General features: G+C 40.6%; 2 protein-coding genes across 2 annotated transcripts; one reads left to right on the forward strand and one right to left on the reverse strand.

Annotated features, from left to right (window-relative positions):
- Window positions 1-531: 531 nt before the first annotated feature.
- Window positions 532-2,470, forward strand: LOC116201484 (F-box protein At5g49610-like). The gene has a single exon (XM_031532734.1). The coding sequence runs from the start codon at window positions 932-934 to the stop codon at window positions 2,435-2,437; it is 1,506 nt and encodes a 501-aa protein (XP_031388594.1). The 5' UTR covers window positions 532-931; the 3' UTR covers window positions 2,438-2,470.
- Window positions 2,471-7,305: 4,835 nt separating this feature from the next.
- LOC116200851 (actin-binding protein-like) lies at window positions 7,306-9,340 on the reverse strand. The gene is made up of 2 exons (XM_031531786.1): window positions 8,926-9,340; window positions 7,306-7,784 (listed from the first exon to the last, which is right to left on the reverse strand). The coding sequence occupies exons 1-2, from the start codon at window positions 9,193-9,195 to the stop codon at window positions 7,596-7,598; spliced, it is 459 nt and encodes a 152-aa protein (XP_031387646.1). The 5' UTR covers window positions 9,196-9,340; the 3' UTR covers window positions 7,306-7,595.
- Window positions 9,341-11,211: the final 1,871 nt, after the last annotated feature.

The raw sequence follows: 11,211 nt of genomic DNA on the forward strand, positions 1-11,211 counted from the left end.
TATAAAATATTTTGAAATATTATTAGATGAAATTTTGATGAATATTACATTGAAAACTCTTGAACTCATTTTCGATGAAATTTCTATGGATAATAATCCATCGGAAATGCAAAAAAAATTCTTTACAATGACTCCCCATCTATATCACCCCATCATAATCATTTCGGGAAATACCATAGCAAAATATAGATTTTGAAACCATTCTTCTTGCAATAAAATGTCCATTCATTACCCAAAACGAATGGACAACTAATTGAAGAAATAACTTGACAATTATATGGATTCTACAGATCGATCGATCCAGTCACAGTTCATCAAGTAAGTTCATGGAACTCGCACCGTGCCAGCAAAGTATGTTCATGGAAAAAATTAAATAAAAGAGGAGAGAATTAGAGAGTCCAAACGTTCGCAGTGATTAGGCCAAAATCACATGAGCAATTTATTATTCAAAGTTCAAACTCGCTCCGAAGGATACATATAATATTTCACCTACTTATAGCAACAAACTGGGAAATATATAAATATGGAGATATATTGAAAGATATATCTCTAAGCTTACACTTATTGATCCGATGCAATCTTTATTTAAATATTCTAATTTCTAGAAAATCGAAATAATATCTCTCTCAGTATATATCAATATTACCCGAAATCTTTTTGAAGTTCACCACGCCGGTTTAGTGCATTATTTAACGTTCGGCATAATCCTAGCACGCAGCACAAAAGAAAAAACACTCTGACACTTCATTCAGAACATCCTCAAATCTTCCAACCGCAGCGCAGCCTTTGTTTCATCCCCTTGAAATCTCCCGCAAGCTCCGAACTTTGGGATTGTCTCCATCTCTGGGTTTAAGGTTAGATTGACTGACTGATCGATCATCTCAGATCTTGCAAATTCAGACGTTGGTTCCTTTGATCCTCTTGGGAAGGTATGGACTTGTTCTCTTCCCTGTACTTATCGGCAAGAAACTTCGCGCATGACGTCTTGTATGCCGTCATGGAGACATACGAGACGGAAGATGACGACCAGGCACAACCAACAGTTGCAACCTTGCCTACTGATGTGTTGACGGAGATTTTGCTGCGACTCCCTGCTGAGAACCTTGTTCAGTTGAAGAGCGTCTGCAAGCGATGGCATAGGTTGATCAATAGCAAGGACTTCGCCGAACTGCATCTTCAACGGTGGAGATTTCAGGGCGGGATCGTGTTCAAGACGCGACGTTGCAAGATCAAGGGCAAGGTCAATCGGGCCTGCCACGAGCTGTTCTTCTGTTTCTCTCTCTGTCCTTACGAATTTTATCTGCTCTCCCAACTGTCCTTTGAATACAATGGCGGGGATCTAAACGTCTACAGGCAAAATGTGCCATTGGAAAATTGTTTGCATGCTCTGAATATCTTCATCTTACTCGACTCCTGCAACGGGTTGGTTCTCTGTGGAATACCTAACCGTGAACCTCAATTGTTCATATGTAATCCGGTCACAAGATCATACAGGTTATTACCTTCCCCCGATATTGATTGCAATTTGGAAGAAGTCTATTGGACATTTACGCATGATCTTTCAGATAAAAAATATAGGATTCTCGGGTTATCAGATACAGATTTATTGATTTTCGAGTTGCATGAAGACAAAGATCGGCAGACGACGTGGAAGAAGCTGCACATAAGTTCAAATATTCGTGTCTTTGAATATGATCATGAGATTATGGCCAGGGTCTTCGTGAACGGCAAAATACATTTCCTGGTGAATTACTTGCAGGACGACGGCGATGAGAGAGCCATGGCATGCATGTGCTCTTTTGATATCAAGATGGAAGAGGTGCAAGACGTGGTTTATTTTCCGGAGCTCCGCCCCCTAAAGAGAAGACGTAACTTTAAAGATGCTTTGTTCGCTTCGAATGGGATGTTCTACATCGCTTATAATTTGAGTGGAAAGCAGTTGGATCTGTGGGTTCTTAGGGATGTTGAGAATCCGAAGTGGTCTAGACTCCGGGAAATCCAACTCGAATCTGCTCATGGTCTCTTGCCAATGGGGGAAGGCGGACGGTTCGGATGCCGTGTGAGGTCCATGACAATTCTCGGTGAAGGTAGTAGCTTGCTTGTTAAATATGGAAAGAAAATGTTTGTCTGTGACATGAGTTCTGGCGAATGGAAAAGAGTCTCGGAGGTCTTCGATGCAATAAATACGCCAGGTTTTTATGGCTGGCATATGGAGAAGAAGCACACGCTTCATGTCAGCAGCCTAATCAGTTGGGGAAATTATTCGCAGGTTGTCAACCAGCCATGCCGCCGCACGTCTCCGTCCGATCCATTTATCTCCTTAAACATCGATGTTATATGTGTCATATGTGTTATCATCAGTATGTGCCTTGGCTTGGCTATTTGGGTTAGGCTTACTTTTTCCGGTGGATTTGCCTTATTTTATATGTGCGAGTGATGATGGTGATAAAAGGAGTTTGGTTTTGATTCAGCTTCATTCATATTATTCGTTCTTTTCTAATATATCATTCTTTTATGATTTCAAGTGGATCGAACGACCTGATTATTTATACAAATTGAAAGTTTTATCACAAAAATGGTTGATAGTAACCTATTCGGAGAAGTATTGCTTCGCTTGGATGGTTGGCAACTTGATCGAGGAATGATTCTGACAATAGATAATTTAAGAGAGAGAGGAATTCATATTGTGGAATGGTGTTACATGTCTAATCGAATATATGAAGAATCAGTTTTTCATCTCTTAATCCATTGGAAAGTTGTGCCCCGATGAATCATTATATAGTTCATAAACTCGCTATATGCATTACCACCTTGCATCCATCCTTCTAAATTTGTATTGCCTATAAGCAAACCCTTGCTTTTGCTAAAAATGTGGTTTCTCGATGTTTTGATGAAAGCATTTCTCCGGGATCGAACTTGGCAGAGGCGCAAATATATACAAATAGTCCACAAATTGAGTTACCTGTATGCTTACTGACCCATCTTGTTTCAAACAAGTTCGCCAATTTTCTTGTTTTGCTGAAAGTTCACACCAATTTTCATCCACCATCTATCGATGATCCTCTAGAGTATGAGCGCACTTCAGCTGCCGATCGAGCAACTGGGATCATCTCCAACCCAAAAGCTCGAGCAAATAATTGTGGAACTTAATCCCTTATAAACTTGTGTTTACTCTTGAATTTTTCCATGCAAAACAATATCTCTCAACATCAATAATTTCGCAAGATGTTAGAGGAAAATTACTGGGTAAATTCCATCACAAACATCTTATTGTCAACGACATCCTAACAAAAGGAACCCCTTTTCCTCATCGACCAAACCTCTTATTAAAATTAGGGGTGATCAGGTCCGAGTATCTTTTTTTTTTTTTCACGATACCCGGACCCTACCTTGTAAGAGACAAGTTTCAAGATTTTGGACTCAGACCCTATCCTGTTGAATCCTGGAATCGGAACCTACCCGAACATGTATCATACCACCGGTCCCGAGTACCCCGTTGGAACCTGTAAATTATCAATGAAGGTAATCACCTTGTGCACAAAGGGTGGAGGTTCATAGCCTGATTCTGGGAGAACTGTTACAGATCCCAAATTTGAACCAGAATTTGTATTTAATGCTGATATGTTCATATAAGAGGACACAATCTTAACCATCCGAGACTGAATATCAGTAAGAGAAAAACCTCCTCAAGCTGGACGAAACCATGGAACCCACTCCTTGAGGAGCCAAGCTACTTATCAAACCTCTGAAGTTGTTCCCTCCATCAATTTCACCAGATGAGGCATCCTCCAAGGAATGCTTGACAAAAGGAGACTCCAGCATGGCAGCGTCAGGAATGAGGAGCCGACCTCCTTCGGGGCCTTCTTGGCCATGAAGAAATTCCCCTAAAATTTGATCCCAAAAATCTCTCGGTGAACAAAGTTCCCAACAGCACTCTCGTAGTTCTCTTTGTTGACTTTATCCACGAAACATCGCTTGAGGACAGCAAATGCCGAAATGGGAAATCTCTTTATCTCAAGGCCAGTGCCTTAAGGGTAGAGACTGAGAGATAAGATGGAGATTGTGGGGATTAGGTTTGGTTTAACTTTTTTTTTTAATAGTTACTATTATTCGGATCCGGATACCAGTTTCGATTCAAGTTCTGAGAATCCCATATGCATGAACCGGAACCGGAACCGTTTTTTACCATACCTAGACCTTATCATATTTTTAATACGAGCTACCCGGACCCTATCCTAAAGGATAGATTCCGACCGGTTTCGGATATACCCGGTATCCGTGCACACCCCTAATTAAAATCTCGAAAAAAATCCTTCATAAATGCTAATTTCAACCACTGCTAAAATAATCAAGTTTACCTAGGGGAGTATCCTCTCCAATTATTCTTCGTGGATTTCATCTAATTTTTAGGTAGATATTCCGTTGAAAATCCCCACTTCTTTTCTCTTAGAAATATTTATGGTAATTACTCTTCAAACATAAAATTTTCATAAAAAAATTAGTAAAAGAAAACGACTAATTTCTATTTTCTCTGGCTACATATTTGATTTTCTTATTTTGAATATTTTGCGAGGTCAAATAAAATTTGAATTTTATTGGAAATTATATATTTTAAAAAATTATGATGAAATGAATCAGACCAGACGATAGTCCTTAACCTGATGGCAAACCATCTTATTCCAGGAAAATTATTTTCAACAAGAAATATGTGAATCTATGAGCTATATTTTTATTTAATGTTTCTGATGGAAATTTGATCAACATATATTTTCATTTTTTATAACAATATTTTTGGTGAGAACTTTCAGACAAAATTTTCATTGGTAATTTTTTTTTATAATAACAATGATTAGATAAAACTTTGAATGTTGATTCAATGTGATAAACCGGATAGCACTCCCGATCTGATTATTAATCTAGTTCGGGACCTGTCTCGGCATTATTGATAAGATATCAGTCAAAAGATAACCTATCAGTTGTTCTCATCACAGAGGTCGTAGCCACCACCCCGGAATCGAAGAAGCCCCAACCGCTGACCCCGACGGGGGTGACGGCCGCAATCGAGGCCACCATCGCCGGCCCCCTCCTCCTTTTGTCTCCAACTTACCCTTCTATTCCTTTAAAAAAAAATAAATTTTCAGAATTATTTTTATTAAATAAAAAATATGGGGTCCACATCATCTAATAATATGGCAACACGTGATATCGTTTATGCCTAGTCAACCAATACCGTTAGAACTGACGGAATATTTAATGGCGTGCTAGATTTGAGACTAAAATGAAAGATCATGTATTTTGTGCTATTTTCGAAAGGTCGTGCTGAAATTAAGAATTTGATTAAAGGTAATGTATTTTTACTTATTTAGCCCAATTTGAATCTACTTGACATCGGTAAATAAACTGATGGATCTGCCATAATTGCACTGGGGCCCGTGTTCTTCACATAAAGTTTTAGATGAGTCCATAATGGATTAGATCGCAACAAAATCTAATCACAAGGGAGGAAAAATCCAGTGTGAAACAAAATTGATTAATAAAATTTTCAAACAAGTCCTATCTGTGTGATTGTGTTGTAAATTGTATCCTCCTAAGGGGCGTAAATGAAATAAAAAGTTTTTACCTGAGGACTTCTCTGAAAATGCATTGGAATATAATACCCGGCTCTCCTCCTCAATACCGCAGAACCAGTAGGCTTCCAATAATTGCGTTCGAGGGTTTGCTCTCTCTGCTCCGGTCAGCGGTTCTCGAAGCCCAAAGGGCAAACCTTTAACCCTAGATCGATCGTCAACCATGTCTTCGAAGCAAGGTTTGAAATTCCTCGTTCCCTGCGCTTCTCCTGTCATGTGAATCGGTTTCAGGGAATGACAATCGAAGCGATTTGGTGTGTTTTCAGGTGGAAAGGCGAAGCCTTTGAAGCAACCTAAGGTTTCCAAGAAAGATTACGACGAGGTATCTTTGTTATTTTTTGTTGTATCCCTCGAACAAATTGTTTGGTCTCCTTTTCTATAAATGAAGAGATAGATTAGTGATAACTCCTGAAAAGCTTGGGGGAAGCAGTGAATTATGTTCGAAATCGGGGAAAGTTGTTTTCTTGACCGAGGTTGATGTTGTCTTTCGCGAATTTCTGGGGATCCCTGTATCTGTTTCTGCCTGCCTGAGAATATAGCTAGAAGGATTAGGCAAGTTCCGGTTTTTGCGATGATCTGATTGTGTTTTTGATGTATGTGACAAAGAGGAGTTTGGTAAGCAGGAGGATGTTTTCCTCGTTTCTACGATTCACACATGATTGACATTAGAGTTTAGATTAGAATATTATGATTCCAAAGTTGGCATCGGTCTGCCCTAAGTATGTGTTGGACCGCACACTCTATGATCTGAAAAAATGGTCTGGGAGGTAGAATGAGAAAGATATGCCAGTCTTTCTTAAAAGTTTGTATGATATGATATGTGCTTCGGCCTACTTTTTGAAACTACTATGTTTGGCTTTCCACTCAATCTTTTGTTGCGTTCTGAAACAATCATGATTAAGTTATGTTTTCTCTTGTGCAGACCGATCTAGCTCTCCTTCAGAAAAAGAAAGAAGAGGAGAAGGTGAGATCGCCTGCTAAACCCAGTTTTTTCTTGCCTTTAAACCTGGTCTTTTTCACCAGAACAGCATATATTTACTACTCATGATCCTGATAAGTAATGTCCAGGCAATTGTTTTCATGCTTATAAGTTAGTACATGGAAAAACACATCTCTGAGGCGGTTTTCTGCAATTGGATGAACCGGTTAACTCATGTTTATGCTCGGTTTTGCAGGCATTGAAAGAACTCAGAGCCAAGGCGCAGAAGGGACCAGTAGGAGGTGCCGGTCTCAAGAAGAGTGGGAAGAAATGAGAACCCTATCAAACACGCAGATTCGTCCTCGGAAAGAGACTTCCCTATCTTATTTTCAGTCATGATTGTGTCTGATGGACTTGTTTCCATATGAATATTTAATACTGATGTTTACCCCATTGCGGGCAGGTAGTGAAACTGAATTAAGTTAATGTTTGCGTCCTTTCCCTTTTGTCATGTTACTCGAAATCAGTTCCTTGTGGTTGGCATGGTTATCTGCCGATGGTAACATCTGGTGGACAGTGAATGTGGTCTTGCCTTAGTTATATCCGATTTTACTTCTTATCCCAGTCGAGTTTTGCACGCTCTACTGAATTGACTTTGCGGAAATTGATAATGGGAGAAAACCAACACAATTTATTACACGAGCGAAATCAATTTGGACTGGCTATAAGGTAGAATATGTTAATTCACTGGCTCAAAGGTTGAATATGTTAATAGACTAGCTCCATGCCAAGCATATTTCCCCTATTATTCAAAGTATGGCAAACAAATTACAAGCGAAATCTGCTCGTACATAGTCCCAGTAAGAGCTGTGAAACAGGTTACAGTCAATACAAGCTCTGCCTCGACACGTCGCTTCCCACTAAAGGAAGCCTCATTAAGTTCGTTCACAGCTTAAGCACGCAAAATTATCAGCCTGTGAGCCCAACAGAAAGGATTACTTCTCCTCGTGGGTTTTGCGAGCCTAATTGAAAATATAACTCCTCGCAGTCTATTGCTTTTCAGGCTTTTCTGGGTCTGCCTCCTTTTCGGGATCTTCCTCTTCTTCCTCTTTCTTCTCTTCCTCTTCTTCGTCCTCTTCAGGAGGATCTGCAGGCAGAGGGGGTGGCAACGGCGTTTTCATTGGGCTGAACTGGGGGAATATATCAGGTCTACGGCCAGGCTTCGGCCTTTCCCATTCCTACACAATGCCAAGAAAAGTGAAAAATCAATCTACCAGTGGTAAACTCACAGTCACAGAGTGTGCAATGAAGACCGGAAGAGTGCAACAGCAAAACATTCGATCTTGATCTCGGCTTCCAATAATCAACAGAGGATAATGGCAATGCTAGGATGCCAGAAAAAGCAAGATGGGAGCACGCTGGACCAAAGATACATCATCCAACAAACCATATCAGATGTGAATTCTATTAAGTACTGCTACCCAAACTCGGCCAGATCTCTGAATTCAACTTCTAAAGAATGACACTATCTCCCGACCCTAATAAAGCCCAATGTGGGAAACATGCACACAACAGCATCGTAGAGGTGTTTCACTTATCAAAAGCAGAGGTGTGTTGCTTTCACAAATGCTTATTACAAACAACTAGACTATGCTCAGAACAAGAACCACTTGCTCTTTCTTTCTGCTGCAGAGAGTAGAACAAGAAACCTGCTCAACTGCTTCATGGAGAACAGAACGGTAACTAATATGACCTTTTAGAAAGAAACTTCATTAAAGGGTTAACGATATGAATGTGAAGGTCCAATCATTGACATGTTTAGCAGAAAATTTTAAGACGAACAAATTCAGGTCATGCAGTCAGTTCATAATCGGGCTCGTAATGAAGTACGGTACTCTTCAGGCCAAATCAAAGGTATGCCACTCTATTCGTGGTCCGAACTCAGACACATGCCCCGGGACAAATTCTCCAACTAGTACGGAAAAAAGTCTTTAGGTTCTTTCAGATACCGAACCTATCAGCCACTAATCAATATTCATCCACACCAAAACCAGCTCATACAAGAGCATATTTGCCCATTAGACTTTCTCTTTGCTCTTTTGCCGGGCCATAATCTCTACTCTCATCAGCTGAACATAAGCTCATTTCTAAATATGTTTGAAACTTCAATAATCACATATATTTAGCCTAGAACTTCAATAAATCTTCGAAATTTCTCCTGTTTTCCCTCAGAACATGTCTAAGCACGCTTTCTCGACTCAAATTCTCCCAAAGATTCCATAATTTCCCCATAAAAAACATAAATTTGAAACAGGAAACCATAAAGGATTGCTATTTGAGGAAAGAGAGAGGAAGAATGACGAGGAAGTGGAGGCTTACGATGGGGAAATCGAGAGGGGAGCGGCGGGTCATCTTCTCCTCCTCCGGAGCCATCCGCACTATATGAGACCGCCTCCGGAGCCGAATGTCGCCAATTCTTATCGCCGCTCTGCATACACAGCGTGAGAGAGCCGGAGAGGAGGAGGAACGAGGGAAAAGGGCCGGCTGGAAGCTGGAGGAAAACCACCGAGGGGGAGGTGATTGCGAGGAGGAGGAGGAGGAGGCCACCGGCGGCGGCGAGAGAACGAGGTTGAGGGAGGGCGACGCCATTGGAGGTGGGACCGCCGTGCAGCAGCCTCAAGGAGCTCGGCAGGTGGCCGCCACTGGAATGGGTACTGGAAGGTCGTGGCAGAAAGAAGAGGATAGGTAGACGATGAGGGCGTAGAAGAAGAAGCTGATGAAATGGGCCTATATTGGTCTTGGGTCTGAATGCTGTCAACTGTACCAGACATGTTGGGCCGAAGGCCCATCATCCATTCATGTGGGTGGTAATAGTAGGATCATGTGATCTTTAGGGTGTGTTTGGATTGAAAACTTTGTCTAACTCAACTCAACTTATTTCATAAAAGGACAAAATATGATTGAAATAAGTGAATATGAGCTCATACTCCATGACAATTCCTTCCAAGGAATTCTTCCTCTTGTGTTGACCTCAGAAGGCCACGGCATACACAGCAAGCGGTGGCCTTTGAGGGATTTTTTTTTTGCTTTATCTCCCTTTGCCTTTTTGTGGGTGAAAGTGCCGCAACAATCGAGTAATTGTACGCATGAAAATAAAAACGCATGCATACAAAAATCAAACTGCATCAAGGATGAATCATAACAATAATTATTACTAATTTCAAATACAAACACCTCAGTGTATGTTATCGCCTTCCTCGCTCCGCACACGATAACCGATTAGCGATACGGTTGCGTACAACATTCATTTCCGCGCTACTCATGTCCACATCAACTCTAATTCCGTGTTGTTGTAGTGGATTGCGAAATTCATCGTAATCCGCCCACGCATCGCCGTACTCTATAAATAATCTGTCATGATAATTATTACGGCGTATAAAATTATGCAAAACAAGCAATGACAAGTTATCCTTGAGTATATGATTTGAAGTTCGTCATGGCAGTTAGTATGGCGAATCTCTTTTTCAAAATACCGAAACAACGTTCAATGACATTACGCACTAACGCATGGCGCTGGTTGAATAGCTATTTTTTCGATGTTGGCGGATAATGATTAGGGAAATCGCTCCGATGATACCATTCTCCCTTGTATGGAGCCAAATATCTCGGTATATTTGAAAACTCTGCATCAACAACATAATATTGTCCTGCAAAAGAACAAAAGGAAAAGTAAAGATAACTAATTTCGGCAAGCAATTTCATTAAAAATTATAAAGGTAAAAGCAAATACTCACGACCATGCGGTGCTAGAAAGCGATCAAGTGACGCAGTGTCAGCAAATATTCTTGAATCGTGTCCGGAACCCTCCCAACCCGTCATCACGTATGTGAACATCATGTTGTGTGAACAAGCAGCTAATACATTTTGTGATATATCGGCATTACGATCGCGATAAGGTACTATGTTCGCATGTGGCATGCATGCATCGACATGGGTTCCATCGATAGCTCCAATACAATGCTGCATGAAAAAATCCATAATTATATCTAACTAGCATATTATACCGAATACAGTTCTATACAATATAAAATTAGTAGATAACATACCCTAAAGAAGCGACACCTTTCATCATTTTCAATTTTCGGCTAGACAACAACATTACGCGGTGTTATAAAATCGGCAGATAATTCTTGCATTCCGCGTGCAATTTGTTTGATAACTCGTGAAACCGTTTCCTTCGAATGCTGAAACCTTTCAGCCACCATTGAAAATCTCATACTATGTGAAATAACCAACATGAACATGCCGACTTGCTCTTCCACGGTAATACCTTTTCTAGTATTTGTGATGCCACGGCGCAACCGCAATGTGTCGCATAGATTTCTAAACACGTGTGGTTCCATTCTTAAGCTTTCAAAGCACCGGACATCACTCTCTAATAGTTCAACAATATACTGTCGTCCTTAAAGTGCAGAATTTCTACACAGCAAGTTCTGTGGAACGGGATCTTCCATCTGATCATATTGCATCATCAAGGAGTAGAACATACGTTGCATACGTTCATTCTCGTTGTCTCCGGGGTTATTGTCATTGGATGAAGATGTGCCATTATGAGACATACTGTTCGCCAAATGATCGCCTATAACTGTGGAAATGAATTCATGA

Source organism: Punica granatum, chromosome 3 (genome assembly GCF_007655135.1).
Source record: "Punica granatum isolate Tunisia-2019 chromosome 3, ASM765513v2, whole genome shotgun sequence".
NCBI classification, from domain to species: domain Eukaryota; kingdom Viridiplantae; phylum Streptophyta; class Magnoliopsida; order Myrtales; family Lythraceae; genus Punica; species Punica granatum.

Bases quoted from the DNA above. Each gene is read 5' to 3' on its own strand.
- LOC116201484 (XM_031532734.1), top strand. From the start codon at position 932: ATGGACTTGTTCTCTTCCCTGTACTTATCGGCAAGAAACTTCGCGCAT.
- LOC116200851 (XM_031531786.1), bottom strand. From the start codon at position 9,195: ATGGCGTCGCCCTCCCTCAACCTCGTTCTCTCGCCGCCGCCGGTGGCC. The intron at 7,785-8,925 runs GTAAGCCTCCAC...GGCATTGTGTAG, and splicing joins CCCCTCTCGATTTCCCCATC to GAATGGGAAAGGCCGAAGCC.